The 19,904-nt window shown below is 43.0% G+C and overlaps 1 protein-coding gene across 6 annotated transcripts in view; it reads right to left on the minus strand.

The window, feature by feature from the left end:
- Window positions 1-19,904, minus strand: part of FAM168A (family with sequence similarity 168 member A) — a 198,735-nt gene that overhangs the window by 16,263 nt on the left and 162,568 nt on the right. For 3 of the 6 annotated variants that reach the window (XM_015115123.3, XM_028832838.2, XM_077961223.1), the window contains 3 exons: window positions 12,011-12,091; window positions 7,728-7,754; window positions 2,590-2,715 (listed from right to left, as the gene is read on the minus strand). In XM_015115123.3, coding sequence (XP_014970609.1) covers window positions 2,590-2,715; window positions 7,728-7,754; window positions 12,011-12,091 — 234 coding nt within the window. The remainder of the gene's footprint in view (window positions 1-2,589; window positions 2,716-7,727; window positions 7,755-12,010; window positions 12,092-19,904) is intronic. The other 3 variants (XM_028832840.2, XM_028832839.2, NM_001194786.3) reach the window with 1 other exon arrangement.

The following is a 19,904-nucleotide window of genomic DNA, read 5'->3' on the forward strand; positions in this document are numbered from 1 at the left end:
GCCTGTCTGGGAGGGAACAGTGGGATGTGGCTGCTGGACACTTAATGGGAATTCGGAAAGATTTCAACGTAGTAGAAGGCAAGGCCTTCTGTTACTCAGACTTTCCAACTGTGGAAAGGGTTGCCTCTGAAGGGAATGAGTACTCCATTTTTGGAGATGGTTTGCTGACCAGCTACTGTTAAGGGCAGCTAGAGAGGAGGTCCCTGTTGGGGTGGAAGACACTCAGTACACATCATCTTGCTGAGAGATAAGGAGTCTGATTGCAAGAAAGAACCTTCGAGATGATTTAGTTCAGTTCCCTCATTTTGCAGTTTGAAAAATCAAGGTCCAATGCATGGACATCAATTATCCAAGGTTACACAGAACCCAGTCTAGGATTCAAAGCTTTGGGCTTCCATTCCAGGTTGCTTTCTGCTACACTACAGTAGGTATGCCTATACACATCTATATCCAGATGTTTAGATGTAAGAGAGAATATGTTTATCCATATATATATATATATATATATGTAATCTTACGTATGTTCATTCATTCTACCTGAGGTATCTGGAGAAACTCCTTATGGCTGACATACTCTTTTTTTTTTTTTTTTTGAGATGGAGTCTCGCTCTGTTGCCCAGGCTGGATCTTGCAGTGGCGCGATCTCAGCTCACTGCAAGCTCTGTCTCCCTGGTTCATGCCATCCTCCTGCCTCAGCCTCCTGAGTAGCTGGGACTCCAGGCGCCTGCCACCATGCCCGACTAATTTTTTGTATTTTTAGTACAGACGGGGTTTCACCATGTTGGCCAGGATGGTCTCGATCTCCTGACCTCGTGATCCGCCCGCCTTGGCCTCCCAAAGTGCTGGTATTACAGGTGTGAGCCACCACGCCCGGCCTGACATACCTCTCTTAAAGAGTCAAATCAATCTCATGAAAAAAAGTCAGTAATAGAATCTTAACCTGGGTGATACCTTTTTCTGGCTGTGCTGCTTACTACCTGGGTGGCGTTGGACCTATTACCTTTCTGAGCCTCGTCTTTCAAACTAGGATGAAAATCCACCTAAGTAACTTAGTAGGAGTGTAGTGTAGATTAAATTAGAGGGTGATTATGAAAGTACATTTTACAAAAGGTGAGTTATGTTGTATAAACATAAACTGACGTTGACATCTAGGGGCAATGAAAACTCAGGAGAAAATGACATTGGATGTTGATATGGTTTAGATGTTTGTTTCCTCCAAATGTCATGCTGAAATGTAACCTCCAGTGTTGGAAATGGGGCCTGCTGGGAGGTATGGGATCATAGGGGTAGATCCCTCATGATGGCTTAGCACCATCCCCTTGTTGATGAGTGGGCTCTGATTATTTATAGAGTGTGGCACCTTCCCAGCCCCTTGCTCTCTCTCTCACCATATAATATGCTGGCTTCCTCTTTTACCTTCCGCCATGACTGTACGCTTCCTGAGGCCCTCACCAGAAGCTAAGCAGAGGTTGGTACCATGCTTGCACAGTCTGCGGAACTGGAAGCCAATTAAACCTCTTTTCTTTATGAATTACCCAGCCTCAGGTATTTCTTTATAATAACACAAGAACAGACTAACACAGATGTTTTAAAGAAAAGAAAAGAAAAGAAAAGAAAAAAATACAATGAATTATTCTAGTCTACTTACTTAGTAGATTAATAATTTGTGGAAACACACACTATCAGGCCTTGTCTGGAATATCCCTGTGAGGGCTTGTCCAGCCCTTACAACTTAAGAGATAAGTTCTCACCACATCCAAAGTCAGTCATTCCTCTATTGAACAGCTCCGACAAGACACAAAGTTCTTCCTTATATGGAGTCAAAATGCCACTCAGTAATTTCTAAACATTCGTCCTCATTTCCCCGGTGGAACCACTTTGTGTTAAAAATTAGATGTGAAGGTGACAACATCAGTTACCCTACTGAGCCTCAGGATGAATATGACGAGTCTGATTGGCTAGCTGGTTTCTGGCCTCCCTGAAGACTCCTCATACACATCTTGGTCCCACAGTGCAGCTTCCACTAGGGCAGTGTTTCTCATACAGAGGGCAATTGTGCCCTGTAAGGGACATTTAGCAATGTTTAGAAACATTTTTGGTTGTCATAATGAGGCTTTCCTACTGGCATGTAGGGTAGAGGCCAGGGATGCTGTTAAACATCCTATAATGCACAGGACAGCGCCCCCATAACAAAGAATGATTTGGTCTAGATGTTAATAGTGCTGAGACTAAGAAGCCCTGTGCTAGAGGGGGAGCCCTCTCTGTCCAAAGACCCACAGACCTTCAAAATGTGCCCTCTGTCTTTTCCCCCTAAAAAGCAGTAATAGTCCTTCCCCAATCAACTTGTTGGCTAGGTGAGTATTTCCTTCTCCCTCCCTCAGTGCTTTGTGTCTCCCCAAAGCTGAGTGCATGATCAAAGAGGATGACCTTTCTTGAATAAGGAGGGCCAATTTTTTGCCTGGGTAAAAGAACCTCTTAAAACAGTATTTATCTCATAAATGTCATTTTTAAAAGCTCCTTTCCTTTCTTCCTAAGAAACAAATCAGTCCCAACCAAGGGGAACAAGAAAAGGAGACAGGCTGTATTTACTGAAAGCCGCAGAGGATGCTTGGTAAGTTCGGTTCTCGGTCCCGGTGTCCACTGGGAGGTGGAAGGTGCCTTCAGTGCCACAGGAAGACGAGTTCTGTGGCCAGGCCTGTTTCATCAGCAGAGTTGCTTAAGGGAAGACACAAGAATGGCATTAGGCAGAAATAAGAAGTGGCCACCACCAATCACAGACACAAAGCAAGGGTCTTGTGCTGGACAGAAACATACAACCCAAGGGGCTTGTTCAGACACACAGGATGGCTCAGCCTTTCTGAGATGGTTAAGTGGGTTAGGAGGAATGCTGAAGTATGTTTCCAAATGATTGAAATCAGGGAAATCTGAATTTATACTAAAAGAGTCAGGATTTTCTACCTACTACTAAAACCACAAAGATGCCCATGAATGCCATCTCCTACTACCTGACACTGTGGCCTAAGGCTCTGATATATTCCTCAGTCACTTTCCCATTAATGTGTAGCAACGTGGGAGCCTTTGTGTGTTCACCAGATCAGCTGAGCACTCTTGGTTGTCTGAAATACCATCTGGAGGTATATTTATAAGCTGCTTTCAAAGACAGGCCCACAAATAATGACCACATTACACGAACCTTGTTGGACTACCATCCCTTCTGAAGGGACTGAGCTGTGGCCATGGTAGCTTAAAAGGCACTGGGCACTGTGTTACACTGAACCTAGTTAGCTAGTGGGTACTCCTTGCTAATAACTCCTTCTCCTGTATACCCAGCTGAGGCCAGACATACTTCTTGCATACCCCTGAATATCTCCTACTCACGTGTTACTGGGTGCCCCATGTGGGATATCTCCTCATGAATTAGAGGTGGTCCTTTGGGCCATTAAGAAAGCACATATGAAATTTGGGGTAGGTATGAAATATAGATGAGGCCCAGTTTAAGATGTGCAGAGACTTCCCAGGCTGACTCAAAGCTCAGCTCGAGACATTTGAAGGATGATAGGTTTTAGAAGTGGGGAGAGACTCAAATAACTTACCTTCGTGGTGTCCTGAGGGGGAAGGAGAAAAGAAACAGAGTTCTGAAGTGGGACTTGCCTAACTTTTCAGACATTTTCTTTGTTATAATTTCAAACACTAGAGGGGAAACATTCTTGACTCAAATTTCTGTTTATGGTAAAAAGAATAATTTTAGCAACATCTTTTCCACTCAAAGTCTTGGGGGGGTCATGGATACGGGGTGTTACATAGTATACTAGCAGAAGGTGGGGGCTACATTGGCAATACGTAAAACATTTAAATAAGAGGTTAAGACAGGGTGTTATGAGAATAAAGTATGCCTATACACTCTCTAATTCCACCAGGACAAGGACATTCTACCTCTAGAGAGATCCCGTAACCCTCTCTGCCCATTCAGGTTACAGGTAATACCTCTGGTTCCTTCTATCCCAGAAGTACTGGGGCCAGAGAAGGTCAAGGACTGTGCTGTTTTTGTTGAACCAAGACTAGAATTATGGCTATTGTAGGCTGACTCTGTGTTTGCATTAATGGCCTGCGATATATACAGCAGATGCTGAGAAATGAGAAGGAAATCATGGGCAGGAAAGTCACACTAAAAGGATAATTCTGTTAAGAGAAATGGAGACTCAGCAGAACTCCATGTAGAGCCCAGGGCCTTTCCTGGACATCAAGACATGGCTCTGCAGACAATGCAGGAGGAGGATAGTCCGTTTTAAACAATCATTTTGCGTTTCTTTTCTTTGGGGGGTGGGAAACAGGAAAGGGGTAAAGAATCCAATTAGTGTTAACAAATCTTATAAACATGTCTCCAAATTTAGACTCTGCAACACATGTGGCTGGAAAGCAGTGGCCACCCAAAACAACTCTCTAAAAAGTAAAACATGTAGCTCTGAAAAGTCAGATAAAGCAAGCCCATGCCCTTAAGACCCCACAGGAACACCATCAGGGGGCAGGAGGCCTGAATTTAGCTGTAAGAATTTAGAGAATTTGGAGGTTCTATTCCATTCAAATTTTTTCCTCCAAGTGGTATATACTTTACCATAATTTTCATCATAAGCCAAAAGTCTGACATTAGCCTGAAGGACTGTGTGACCATTAAAGTTAGTAAGTCTAACTTAACTTACTCTTTACAAAAGAGTAAATCACTCTTTTATCCAAAGAGTGACTGAGGCCTACACTGCACTCAGCACTGAGGGGAGCGCCGCGGGTGGGAGGGAACACACCTGGGTCACAGTCACCGCACACAAGGTACTTATGGTCTAGCTGGGGATGCAACACAGCCACACGCCAACCAGGGAGTGAACAAGACAGCATGATACATAGTAAAATAATGTTCCAGGTTAACCAGGAAAGAAGCAAGTGCGACTGTGCCTTTGGTTACTATGTCTTTTCCAACTGATGATGTGAACTATACTATATCTTTTTCTGAATAAAAATATTTTTCTTTATTTTCTTCTGGTTTCATTATAAAGAAAATGAATTAGTATTTTCTGTACGTCTCTGTATGTTTGAATCCTTATAATTTAAATAACTAGATAAATGTGAAAACACATGAAAAAACAAATACTAGCTGTCAACTTGACCTCCCCATTAGTTAGTCGTACCATGTGATCCAGCCCCTCTGTATATAATTCTAAAGTCACCTGTTCTATTGGTGGGAACAATTCAGAGCTCAGCTGTGGGATGAAGACAATTCCAACTGAAGCTTTTAGAGGCATAGTCACAGAGGAGGCTGCTCAGAACGGCATGCCTGCCTTTGCGTGCCTGAAAAGTACCACTTCCTAGAGATGTTTTGTATTTTGAACTGAGGTAGTTAAATATAGGCATATACATATGTAAAGACATTATTAAGCTGTACACTTAAGATTAGTGTACTTTATATACTTTGCTGTCTATGTGTTATCCCTCAATTAAATGAGAGAGAGAGAGAGAGAACCCTTGGCAGTGAAGGGCCATGGGCCCAGTCACAGCATGCTGCCCACATCCAGGTGCTGGGTTGTTCACTTTCCTGGATACGGGGCCCTCACGCCCTCTGACAGTTGAACAATCTGTTAAGCACATTTACAAGGAGACGAGGCAGCAAGGGACCATCATCCTGAACAATGCACTGAGTCAGGAAATCTGAGTTGTAGCCTGGGCTCTGCCACTTAATAGCTGTGGGATCTTGGGCAAGTCACTTAACCTTTCTAAGCTTCAGTTTTGTTGTCTCATAAAATGGCAATAATCATCACTCCTTGATTGCTTCATAGTACTGATGTGAGGGTCAAAAATAAAGTGTCACCTAGTCTTCTAATTTCTAGTTCTGGTATCCATCCCCTCTCCCATCTCCAAAGTTATAGGCTACAGCTCTAACTGAAGCTCTCATCATCTCTCATCTCAACTACTGCAACTGCTTCCTCATGTTAAATCTGCTCCCTCCAATTTTCAAGCTGCATTCAGAGCGATATACCTAAGACCTAAACCTAACCATAAAACCCCCTTTCTTGAAAACATTCCATAGTTCTCCACTGACTCTAAGCTAAAGTTTGAACTCCTGTGTAGCACTCAGTGCCCCACCATGATCATCTTGTCCCAATGACCTCTCTAGACTCTCTCACTGTTGTCAATCTCCTGCCCATACTACAGCCACAGAAACTGCTTATCATTCCGAGAATATGCCAAGGAGCTTCACATCTCCATGTTTTTGTCCACACTGCTACCTCTTCTGGCATGTCTCTCCCCAAACTCCATCTGGTAACATTAATTAATCCATCAATCATGAGCTGAAGACTCACACCTACTATGAAGCCTTTCCTTCTCCCCACCCCTTAAACACAGCTCTCTCCTGCATCCCTATAAACTGACTATCCCAATCCCTGTGATTCTTGGAAGCACCTGTGCTTAACAGCATGTCTTCTCTCCACTAAACTGTGAGCTCCTTGAGAACAAGCCCCTTGTCTTACTAGTCTTCATATTTTCAAAGGGCCATCTTAGGGCCTGGCACAGAATTTTATAAAGTGAAGAGCTCCATCCGTATTCTTTACGCAGATCTATTTCAGATGCTATAACTGGAAGGGGAAGAATGAGAACTTCTCTAACTTATTTTATGCACCCTTCTGTCCAGGTTCACATATCCTGAGGCAAACAAAAAATGACTATATGAGAAACAGGTCTGCGACTAACAAAATTGAAGTAATAAAATTATAAGAGGACAATGTATTAGCATTTAAAGGGACCTCAGAGATCATGTGAAATTAAACAATTTATCTATGGCCTGGAGACATTAGTAAATTGCCCAAGATCACACAGCCCACAGCAGTGGCAAGGAGAAATTTCACAGCTCATCTCCTGACAGATGCGCGATACACAAATTCAATTTCCAGCATCCAAATAATTCAAGGTTAAAAGTTGAGAAAGGGTGCAGAGATTTTACAAAAACATTTTCCTGAACAGCCCAGGTGAGGGTGGTGAAAGTTGCAAGTCCTTCCCATGGTCCCTTCCTGTCTATGACAAAAAGGACCTAGTCAAGTTATACTGCTGGGACCCTCACAGGTGCCCAGAAGTTCCCGTGGTGCCTTGGGCCTGGAGTCCACACTGTCCAGAGAACCCAGTTCTGGTTCCTCATTTATTAGCACGCTTGCCCCACCCACCCCCCTCCACCTCTCAGCATCTTCTAGGAAAATGAGCCCAGAGCTCAAGTTCTGGGCTAAGGGAACAGATTGTATCTCAAATCAACCAGGTCTTCAAACATGTCAGACTGCCGATGGAGATGGAAAATCTGATCCTGGGGCAAACTAGTTTTTTGGGTTCTAATAGGCATAATCCAGGTACTCCTTCACAGAGGCTGCCACAAAGCCAACTGAGGAGCTGTGTACAGGTCCTGGAATTTTTGTTCATTTGTTTGAATTCAGCAGCCAGGTTAGGGTGACAAGACACCTTTTAATGCCATGATCCTTTGCTGCTGCCCTAGGGACGGTTCATGTGTGTCTCCAACCCATGATTTTGGCACCATCAGACATGTTCCTGCATGCTTTAGGAACTGCTGCTGAGCCACCTGGGGGGAGCCCAAGCCTAGGGGATGGGATTTGGGGAGGAAAGGAGAGGGGATCTACCACTGTTACAAGATTAACACATTCATAGGCTGTAATACAGATGAGGAAAAATAGCTTTCCTACCATAAGCTGAATGCAGGAACTGAAACTCTGTTGGATAGAAATGTTAGTTGAAATTACCACTAAGAATTTGTGCAAGGTTGTATACATTGCAGTTACATAAACACGTTTTGCAATAGCAGTTTCTCCCCAGCTTCACAAAAACAGTAAATAAAGATGTGAAGCACTTTTACCCTAGAGAGGGTGACAGACTTGTCATCTGGGAAAGTCCATTCAATGCAGAGAGCCCCTGGATGCCATAGTATCTTCCAGGCAGCTGACCCAGAGCTGCCTGGATGTGAACAAGCCCAAGTTCCTGCTTTTTGCTTGTCTCTTATAATACATTTCAGTTATCCCAGGAACTGCAGAGGGATTTCACATATGACAGAGACTTTGTGTTAGAGGAAGTGAAGGTTCAGAGACAATATCACCATCTTTGGCCTCTAAAGAGCTGTCTGTAAAACCTCTGAGATACGACCAATGCAGAGGCACTCCATCCCTGAAGCCTATGGGTCACTGTGGTGCTATAGAAGGAGCACAGGTTGTGGGGTCAGACAAGTTGGGTTTGAATCCCAGCTATACTGCTTTTTTTGGAGACGGTGTCTCACTTTGTTGCCCGGGCTGGAGCGCAGTGGTGCAATGATAGCTCAATGCAGCCTCCAGCTCCTGGGCTCAAGTGATCCTTCTGTCTCAGCCTGCTAAGTAACTGGAACTACAGGTGCGTGCCACCAAGCCTGCCTATTTTTTTTTATTTAATTTTTTGTAGAGACAGGGTCTTATCATGTTGCCCAGGCTGGTCTTGACCTTTGGCCTCAAGGGATCCTCCTGCCTTGCCCTCCCAAATCTACTGGTTTTTAGCTGTATAACTTTGGGCAACTTATTTAACCTGTCTGAACAAAGTTGGAGGCAGGAAGCCCTAACTTACAAGACTAAGGTAAAAATGAACGTTTGTAACATGACTTGTGCAGGGCTTGGAACAGGGCAGCTGTTCAGAAAGCACAAATTCCTTTTCCCTACTCTTCTCCAAGTCTGTTGCATGTAAAATGGGAATAGTGTATTTCTACTTTATAGGGATGCTATGAAATCAAATGAGACAATAGGGGAAAATGTTTTTGTCAACAGATTCTCATGAGGAGGTTATTTTATTTTTATCTGTATTAGTTAATCTGTTTATCCATCCCTTCATTTATTTTCAAGCCAGGTTACCATTAATAGGTCCCTAGATTCTAAAAGCCAAGTCTTGATTGGCTCCTACCTCTTATGGGGCCAAAGAGTTCTTAAATAAGATCCCTGAAATCATTAAGAGCTTGGGAAAAAGCTCCAAATACCCACATTGCTTTCAGAACCAATGAAAAGAGTGAAATGTTTCCCTGCATCCTGGACAGATGACATCTTAGGGTACTCAGAGCTGCTAAAAATAGCTTTCTCTCAAGCAACTTCTTGGTCTCCTTAAAGCAGCTGAAAGAAATTTAAACCTAAGAGCCTGGTTCCTTCTGAAGGTACCTCTCTGCATCACAAATGGCTGGCTCTGGCAGGAAGGTGAGAGTAACCTACACCGTCCTCTCTGACCTTGAGCCAGCTTCTCCATGGTAGGAAGTCCCCCACAGTCAGGAAACCTGCACTGTGAATCCAGAGGCCAGCATTCCAAAATATGCTCTGTGTGTATGTGTGTGTGTGTGTGTGTGTGCGCGCGCGTGTGTGTAAGTAACTCAAAGGGAAAGGGATCTTCCCAAAGTCACACCAAAATCAGAAGCAAAGCTAGTGCTACAACCTAGGTCTTTCAACTCCGAGTTTGGGGTCTTTAAATACAGTATTCTAGCATTACCCTCTCTTGTGGATTTTGTGCGTTTTTGAGAAAACAGTCTGGGTGACTTTAGTAGAAATATGTTGACTTTTAAAAACAAAATTGGGGAAAATCAAGTTAGATGAGGGCTTACTTTTTGCTTGTTTTAAAATTAAAGCTGAATACACATGCCAGGATGCACTCAATCTCAATCTCTCTTTTTTTCCCTACAGTTTCAGCCTCCTCCTATCTGCACTCCTTTCCCTCTTTAGCCAGTCTAATGCCTTAATTTCTCTCTGGCCCACTGACACAACTATAGTGTAGCAGTTAAGAGCTCATGTGGCACAATGGCAAGGTGCGGGCGGGGCTTGGATCTTTGGGCTAGTTATGTAAATTCTCTAAGCTTTAGTTTTCCCATTTGGAAAATGGGAATAATAAGGGTACCAACCTCAAAAGTTTATTGCAATATGCAACAAGCTAATATAGATAAAGAACTTCAAATAGTTCCTGACATATAGAAAACATTCAACAAACAGTAGCTATTTATTCCATGTCTTTCCAGTTATTGGCAAACTGATTCTAAAACAATCCCACAATCTATCATTAGAAGTGCTGAACATTATGAGAAAATAGCCCAGTGCTGGGCATGAGAGCCTGGACAAATTCGCAGCCTCCACCACTCAGATAGGCCCCCAGTGTGACCCTACTCTGTTATCTTTTGGTAGTTTCCAGTCCTACTCCTTCCTGTGAGGCTCTCACATCCTGACCTCCCTGGTTAAGAACCCTCCCTTGATCCCTACTCCCCTCTGTCTAAGCAAATCAAGGTCATTAGATGAGAACTCTCCACTTTCCACTGGGCAATTTATTCTAAGCATATCTACCTGTCACGTTTCCTTTAGTCTTTCCTTTAGTTGCCCTCCTGCGTGTGGCACCCTGTCTCCACCCGCTACTCAACTTCCCAAACCAAAGAAGAGAACTGAGCTCCAGATTTCCCACCCCTACAGCAGCCTCTGTGGAGGCCTGGCTCTGACTGGCACCACCTCTCCTGTGTCTCTGACTTGTCCTCTCCACTTGCACCTTCCTATCAGTACCCCACACTCATATCCGAGAAAACCTTCCTTCAACCCTACATTCACTTCCAGTCAGTGTCCTTTTGTTTTTCCTTTCCTGGTAGCTAAGCTTCTAGTAAGAATAGGCTATATATGCTAAATCTACTTCTTGACTCCTGATTCACTGCACTCTGGTTTCTAGCCTCACCACCTCACTGACAATGCTTCCAGTGAGGTCACTGATGGCCTCCTGACTAGAAAGACAATGAATCTTCTTCATTCTTGATCTTACTTGACCTTCTGCAACAACTCATTTTGTTTTAGTCTAGACAGTTTACAAAGTCAGTTCACAGATCTCATAGCACTTAAATTTAAATCATTTATTTATATATGATATGCATGATCCTCGAAGCCATTGTACTTAAGATAGAACTTACCAAATTTGATTATCAGAGAGAATTTCTGTAGCTTTTATTATTTCTGTCTTCTATCATAGATCTTGGGGAAAATATTATATGTCATATTGACTAAAGGTAAATATAAAACCAATGCTGAGATACCATTATAGAACTTTAGCCCATGTGTCACTGCTCCCTTCAAAAGCTTTCCAAAGGCAGTGATTACAGCTTCCTCAAGTTTGAATCCTCTACAAGGTCTTCCAAAGTGCCTTGGGCATAACAGGGTGAGTCAAAATGTTGAGTAAATGGAACTTACATAAAACCATCCACAACCCTGAGGCAGGCAGTCACATCTGAATCTTAAGAGTGGTGAGGTGACTTGCCCAAGGCCTTAGAACTAGTGAGTTGGGGAATCAGAATTCAAACCCAGGACTTTCTAACCACAGAGCCCATACTCTTTCTCCTGCTCTTGAGTATTAGAGCACCAACTGAGCATGAGGGTTAAGATCAGAACTAAGACTGCTGCAATGCTCCAAGCCCAAAATAGAAAAAACCTTTTCAACATTTTCAAACCCATTTCAACCTCAATCCAAGTGTTGGGCCTTTATTACTTTTGAAAAACAAGTAGCTTATCTCAGCTTGAAAAACAGCTCTTTACTCTCTGGTGGCAAGAGCATGTGTGTGTGCCCCAAGGTGTGTAGGGGTGTGTGTGTGTGTCCCAAGGTGTATGTGTGTCCCAGTGGCAGCCTCAGGGAAAACTCAGCAGAGAATGAATTTGGACATTGCTTGGGAGAGCAGAAAAGGTTCCATGAGGAGGATGCAGGTCTCAGATATTCCAGCGTGGGAGAGATGAGTCAACCTTAAGTCCCAGACAGAGTGGAGGAGATTCTATTCCCGCCCCCACCCTGAGGCTGATTGTCCCAGTTCCCAGAGGGGACTCCCAGGAAAATCAAGCCTGGACAGGCTGGGACTGGAGCAATTAAGAACAGGAAAAGGCCAGCAAGTGGTTTTGTTTTTCCAAATAGAATCCCCCTTCCTACCCCATTTGCCACTGCTAGGTCCCCATTTTCTCTTTACCTGGAGCATAACTGGGACTATTGGTGGGGTACAGGCTGGGATTGTAGGCAGGGGCAGCTGCTGGATAGGCTGTGGGGTAACCTACAGAGAGATAAGAAAACGCTTATTTAGTTAGGCAAAAAACAAACAAACAAACAAAGCAGATTTTTGAGGAAACAGAATCCAAGTCCTAGGCTTGGCCTTCAGTCTCTCCATGGGCTATTTCAGATAGCATATGTGACCAGTTTTCAGCCTCTCAAGAGAAAAGTTACCAATACCAAAATCCCAATATATGCAGACTTTTTGGTCTTTTTTTTTTTTTTGGAGACGGAGTCTCGCTCTGTCCCCGGGCTGAAGTGCAGTGGCCGGATCTCAGCTCACTGCAAGCTCCGCCTCCCGGGTTTACGCCATTCTCCTGCCTCAGCCTCCCGAGTAGCTGGGACTACAGGCGCCCGCCACCTCGCCCGGCTAGCTTTTTGTATTTTTTAGTAGAGACGGGGTTTCACCCTGTTAGCCAGGATGGTCTCGATCTCCTGACCTAGTGATCCACCCGTCTCGGCCTCCCAAAGTGCTGGGATTACAGGCTTGAGCCACCGCGCCCGTACAAGAAATATGTCTATATGCTCACCATAAAAAAAAAAAAAAAAAAAAAAAAAGGAAGTGGCCAGGCACAGTGGCTCACGCCTGTAATCCCAGCACTTTGGGATGCTGAGGCAGGTGGATCACGAGGTCAGGAGTTCGAGACCAGCCTGGCCAAGATGGTGAAACCCCGTCTCTACTAAAAATACAAAAATTAGCCAGGCGTGGTGGTGGGCGCCTACGGTCCCAGCTGCTATGGGGACCGAGGCAGGAAAGTCAGTTGAACTCGGGAGGCGGAGGCTGCAGTAAGTCGAGATCACACCACTGCACTCTAGCCTAGGTGACAGAGCAAGACTCCATCTCCCCCGCCCCCCCCCCCCGAAAAAAACAACAAACAATGGAAGTAACATAGAAGTTTATAGTTTTTATGTTCAAGTTTACTTTCACATTCCTGCCACAATACTACTCTCCTCCCCAGAGGTAACATCATTAACAGTTTGACATCTATCTTTCCAGATGGTTTCTACACATTTTTATACACATATATTCAGTGGTGTGCTGGTAAATATTTAACAACAGGCTCAAAGGGGTTGGAAATGGGAGCTGCTTTGCAGCATTTGCCAACTGCCATGGCATAAATGCTTCCACCATGACCAATTTGATGCTACCAACATCACTGAATGAGTAGCTTGGAAGAGGTGCCCACAATCAGCTCTCAAGAGCTTACACAGACCAGCTCCAGCTCACCACAGTATACTATATTCGGTTTGGGAGATTTTTTTGAAAATTTTTTATCATGGTAAAATACGTGTAATATAAAATTTACAATTTTAACCATTTTTAAATATATAATTCAGTGACATTAATGACATTTACAATGTTATGCAACTATCATCACTATTTGTTTCCAAGACATTTTCATCATCCCAAACAGAAACTCTGTAACCATTAACAATACATCCCCCAATACTCAGCCTGGTAACCTCTAATCTACTTTCTGTCTCTCTGAATTTGCCTATTTTATGTAAGTGGAATCATACACTATTTGTCCTTTTGTGTCTGGTTTCTTTCACTTAGCATAATGTGCTTAAAGTTCATTCATGTTGTAGCATGTACCATAACTTTCTTCTTCTTTATGGCTGCATAATATTCCACTATGTGTATATGCCAGATTTTCTTTATGCATTCATCTGTTGAGGGACGCCTAGGTTGTTTCCACCTTTTGGCTATTGTGAATAATGGTACAATAAACAATGACATGTAAGCATCTGTCTGAGTACCTGTTTTCAAATCTTTGGGATACATACCAAGTAGTAGAATTGTTGGGTCATACAGTAATTTTATGTTTAGCTTTTTAAGGAATCACCAAACTGTTTTTCACAATGTCTGTACTATTTTACATTTCCACCAGCAATGCATGAGAGTTCAAATTTCTCTACATCCTCAACAACCCTTGTTCTTTTCTATTATTATTATGATAGCCATTCTATAGTTAAAGTGTGAAGTGGGATCTCCGTGTGGTTTTGATTTGCATTTCCCTAACGACTAATGATGTTGAGCATATTTTCGTGTACTTATTGGCTATCTTTATATCCTCTCTGGAGAAATGTCTATCCAAATCATTTTCCCATTTAAAAATACAATTATTTGGCTGGGCGTGGTGGCTCACGCCTCTAATCCCAGCACTTTGGGAGGCCGAGGCAGGCAGATCACGTAGTCAAGAGATTGAGACCAGCCTGACAAACAAGGTGGAAACCCTGTCTCTACTAAAAAAATAACAAAAATTAGCTGGGTGTGGTGGCACACGCCTGTAGTCCCAGCTACTAAAGAGGGTGGGCTGCAGTGAGCCGAGATGGCACCACTGCACTCCAGCCTGGTGACAGAGTGAGACTCCATCTCAAAAAAAAATAATAATAATAATAATACATTTAAAAAATACAATTATTTGTTTATTTTTTAGAGACAGGGTCTTGTTCTATTACCCAGGATGGAGTATAATGGCAGGATCATAGCTCACTGTAGCTTCAAACTCCTGGGCTCAATCAATCCTCCTGCTTCAGCCTCCTGCTGGGCCTACAGGTGCGTGCCAACATGCCCTGCCTTTTTTTTTTTTTTTTTTTTGCTTTGTTTTGTTTTTGTGTTTTTTAGAGACTGGGTCTCATTATATTGCTCATGCTGGTCTCAAACTCCTAGCCTCAAGTGATTTTCCTGCCTTGGCTTCCTAAAGTGCTGGGATTACAGGGCATTTTCCCATTTGTTCACTGGGTGGTTTGTCTTTTTGCTGTTATACTGCAGAAGTTCTCTATACATGCTGAATATTAAACCATTATCAGATGTATTACTTACAAATATTTTCTCCCATTCTGTGGGTTGTCCTTTTACTTTCTTGATATTGCCTTTGATGCAAAAAAAAATTCAATTTTGATTTAAGTCCAATTTACCTATTTTTTTCTTTTGTTGATTATGCTTTTGGTGTCCTATCTAAGAATCCACTGCCAAATCCAAGGTCATGAAGATTGACCCTTATGTTTTCTTCTAACGGCTTTATAGTTTTGGTTTATATTGAGATCACCGATCCATTTGAGTTAATTTTTATATATGATATGAGGTAGGGGTATACACCATTATATATTCTTTTTCACTTTAACTTTATAAACAATTACTCATGTAATCACATATTCTTCGAAAGGCTTATTTTAATATCTTTATGATATTCCATATGTAGATATATCATTTAACCATTACCTGTTTTAGTTGTTTGAAAATTTCACTTTTGGGCCAGGCACAGTGGCTCACGCCTGTAATCCCAGCCCTTTGGGAGGCCTAGGCAGGCGGATCACTTGAGGTCAGGAGTTCGAGACCAGCCTGGCCAACGTGGTGAAACCCCATCTCTACTAAAAATACAAAAATTAGGCAGGCATGGTGGCGCATGCCTGTAATTCCAGCTACTTGGGAGGCTGAGACAGGAGAGTTGCTTGAACCTGGGAGGCGGAGGTTGCAGTGAGCCGAGATCGCGCCACTGCACTCCAGCCTGGATGACAGAGCGAGACCCTGTCTCAAAAAAAAAAAAAAAAGAAAATTTCACTTTTATAATAGCTAACAAACTAAAATAACCTAAGTAAATCTCTGACTGATTATTTCTTTAGGAATGAATTCTAGAAGTCAAATCTCTAGATTAAAGGATAGGCCTTTTTTTTTTTTTTGAGATGGAGTTTCACTCTGTCGCCAGGCTGGAGTGCAGTGGCGCTGTATCAGCTCACTGCAACCCCTGCCTCTTGGGTTCAAGCGATTCTCCTGCCTCAGCTTCCCGAGTAGTTGGGACTACAGGTGTGTGCCACCATGCCCGGCTAATTTTTGTATTTTTAGTAGAGATGGGGTTTCACCATGTTGGCCAGGATGGTCTTGATCTCTCGATCTCATGATCCACCTGCCTTGGCCTCCTGAAGTGCTAGGATTACAGGTGTGAGCTATTGCGCCCGGCTGGGTAGGCCTATCTTTAAAGTTCATCCATCCAACAATTTGAGTATCTACTTGGTGCCAGACACTGGTTTAGGGGCTTTTGTCAGTGAACAAAACAAAGATCCCTTTCCTTGTAGAGTTTATATTCTAAGAGGGTGGGAGAAGGCACCCTTGGATAAATATTAAACATAAAGTCTTCAGTGCTATGGAAAAGAGCAAATGGGCAAAGTAAAGGGAATCAGAAGTGCCAAAGTGTCGAGGGTAAGGGCACTGCAATATTAAACAGAATAATCAGAGTAAGACACATTGAGAAGGTATTATTTTTGCAAACGCTTGAAGGAAATGATAGTGTTAAGCAGATAGCTGAAGGAAGAGTGTTTCAGACAAAACAGTCAGTGCAAAGGCCCTAAAGTGGACAGCATATGGGACAATGTTGGAGGAATAGCAAAAAGGCCAGTGTGGCTGGAATGGAACAAATGATGGGGCAGTAGTAGTAGAGGAAGTCGGAGAGGTAAAGGGCTGGCCAGTTCATGTAGGACTTTACAGGCCACTATGAGGACTTAGACTTCTATTCTGAGTGAAATGAAAAGACCTCATGGTTTTCAGCAGAAGAATAACATGCTTTGACTTATGTTTGAAAAGGGTCACTCTGATTGATGTGTTGAAAACAGACTATAATGGGGTAGAGAAGCATAGCAATCAGCTGAGAGCCTACTGCAAGCTCCTAGCAATAGATGTTGGGACTCAGACAAGAGAAATAGCGGAGGTGAAGAGACGTGACACGCTAAGAGCCTTCACATATTTTGCCATACTGTTTTCTAGAAAGACCATCAATTTGTACTTGTTCTAACCAATGTATAAGTGCCTGTCTCACTGCTTCCTGCAGTTGTTAGATGCTCACTGGTATTTTGTCTGACAATGAAAAGCTGGTTTTAAAAGTCAAAGATTAAACCCCTAAGTCCCTAAAAGCTTCTTTGGGATTTGTAAATATTGGAGCTTTAATAATGTATCTTTGTTAATATGCCTTTCCCTGAATCCTTTCCAATTCCAAAGAAAATTCACCTCTTTACCCCCCAATCATTTTCTGATTTTAGAACTGAGGTAGCTAACTTGTCAATTAATTAGCAATCTGGAGGCGTGCTACCTCTCAGGAAGAAAGTCAGGGGTCTAATCCGGGAAGCCAAGTGATCCAGTCTCATAGCCAAAATCTGTATTCAGCTTCATGTGAGAAATTGTGCAGCCACAGGTAATCACACTCCTCTTTTGTCATTTCAGATACCTTTCACTTTAGGGGCAATTATAGGATGTTCCTTCAATGTTTCCAAGTGGAATTATTTTTAATTCACTTGAACTTGGCAGATATTATATAATGGCAGCATTACGGGGAGCTTTATTTGGTCCTCCCTCCCTCTCTTTCCTTCCTTTCTTACTTCTTTTCTTACCTTCCTTCCTTATCTTCTTACCTTACTTACTTCTTTATTTATTTATTAATTACAGGGTCTCAAGCGTTGCCTGAGTCCAGGAGTTTTATAACTGTTAATACATTAAGTCTGATCAGGCATGGTGGCTCACACCTGTAATCTCAGCACTCTGGGAGGCTGAAGTGGGAGGATCGCTTGAGCTCAGGATCTCTACAGTCTTCTGACACATGACTGTCATTGAGACATACCATGTATATTTCACTCATTGCTCATACAAAAGATATTTTCACACTTGCTTTTCATTTGAGCCTCAGGTCAATCCTAATGTGATTTCTCCCATTTTATAGCTAATCAAATAGAGGTTGAGAGGTGAAGTAACTTTCTGGTTAAGATTATTCAGCAAGTCGGCTGGGCGCGGTGGCACGCCTGTAATCCCAGCACTTTGGGAGGCCGAGATGGGCGGATCACGAGGTCAGGAGATAGAGACCATCCTGGCTAACATAGTGAAACCCCGTCTCTACTAAAAATGCAAAAAATTCGCTGGGCGTGGCGGCGGGCGCCTGCTAGTCCCAGCTACTTGGGAGGCTGAGGCAGGAGAATGGCGTGAACCCAGGAGGCGGAGCTTGCAGTGAGCCGAGATGCACGCCCACTGCACTCCAGCCTGGGCGACTAAGTGAGACTCTTGTCTCAACAACAACAACAACAACAAAAAGATTATTCAGGTAGTCAGTGGTCAAATTGGGAAGGGAATCCCAAAAGCAATACCTTTTCCACACCTACCAAATAATTATCACTTTGTCCTTAGAAATAAACCTGCCCCTTTTGTATTGGTATTTTTTGAAGGTCAAGAGTGAAGAGAATAAATGGACACAAGTTAGCCTTTCTCCTTTGTATCCTAAAGGCTGCAATAGTGATCAGGTATTCTGGGATTTTGATGTGTACATTTTAATTGCTTTACAGATGTCAATACAATCTAATCCTCTTTTCTTGTTGGTACTAGGATTAGGACTAAAGAAATATAAAGCTATTTTTTTTATTAATATGGAAATTAGAAATTACTTTCAACAGAAATCAGGGGACTATTTCTGAAAATACTTTACCTTTAGGAGCTAAAAATAGCAGAGCATCAAAAGGCTAGAGGAAGACAAACTCCCTGGCTCAAAAAGACAAAGAGGCTTACTTCTTTGTGAGTAGGAGAATACTTAGGCAATGAAGACATTTTCGGTTTGAAGCTCACAATTAAAAAGAAAACTGCCCCGCATATGACCCCCTAAGGTGATCAAAACCAAAACAAGACCAAAAAAATCTTTATTCTCTCAAGATAATAAAGAAGAGCGCAAGAGGAAGGATGTAATTTTGAATCTGTATTATGTTCTGGCCACTGTGCTAGGCACTTCTTTATCTGATACAAAATATATTACTAGTTCCATTTTAGAGACGAGGATATTAAGACTTCTCTTACAGAGCTAATAAGTAGAGAGTGGCCGGGCGCGGTGGCTCAAGCCTATAATCCCAGCACTTTGGGAGGCCGAGACGGGCGGATCACGAGGTTAGGAGATCGAGACCATCCTGGCTAATACGGTGAAACCCCGTCTCTACTAAAAAAAAAAAAATACAAAAAACTAGCCGGGCGAGGTGGCGGGCGCCTGTAGTCCCAGCTACTCGGGAGGCTGAGGCAGGAGAATGGCGCAAACCCGGGAGGCTGAGCTTGCAGTGAGCTGAGATCCGGCCACTGCACTCCAGCCTGGGTGACAAAGCGAGACTCTGTCTCAACAAAAAAAAATAAATAAATAAGTAGAGAGTGGAGACAGAACCCAGACCTGCTGAGTGAGACAATATCCATTCCTACCAACCTCCCTGCCTCTCCTCAAAATGAGTCTACTCAGAGAAAATCTCTGGATTTGGCTTCCATTTACTTTGCCAAGATTCTTTTACTTCATCTTCAAAACCAAGGAAAATAGGAAATTACTCTAGAGAGTCAATTTGGTCAAAGATGGCTGCGTTTAAAAAAAAAAATAAAACAACAACTACTGTTTCCACTCAGTGGAAAGGTCATGGTCATGTTATTGAAAAGTATCACAGGCACTGAATTATAGAGTTGGAAGAGGTATTAGAGGTGATTGAGGCCAATTTGTCACTCAGCACAGGAATACCCTTTACAGTGGCACACATGACTGGCAGCATAGCCTCTGCCAGCATACTCTTCTTTTTTTTCCCAGGCTGGAGTGCAGTGGTGCAATCTCGGCTCACTGCAACCTCCGCCTCCTGGATTAAAGCGATTCTCCTGCCTCTGCCTCCCAAGCAGCTGGGATTACAGGCACATGCCACCACACCTGGCTAGTTTTTGTATTCTTAGTAGAGATGGGGTTTCATCATGTTGGCCAAGCTGGTCTCAAACTCTTGACCTCGTGATCCACCCACTTCAGCCTCCCAAAGTGCTGGGATTACAGGTGTGA

This window comes from Macaca mulatta, chromosome 14 (assembly GCF_049350105.2).
Source record: "Macaca mulatta isolate MMU2019108-1 chromosome 14, T2T-MMU8v2.0, whole genome shotgun sequence".
Lineage (NCBI taxonomy): Eukaryota > Metazoa > Chordata > Mammalia > Primates > Cercopithecidae > Macaca > Macaca mulatta.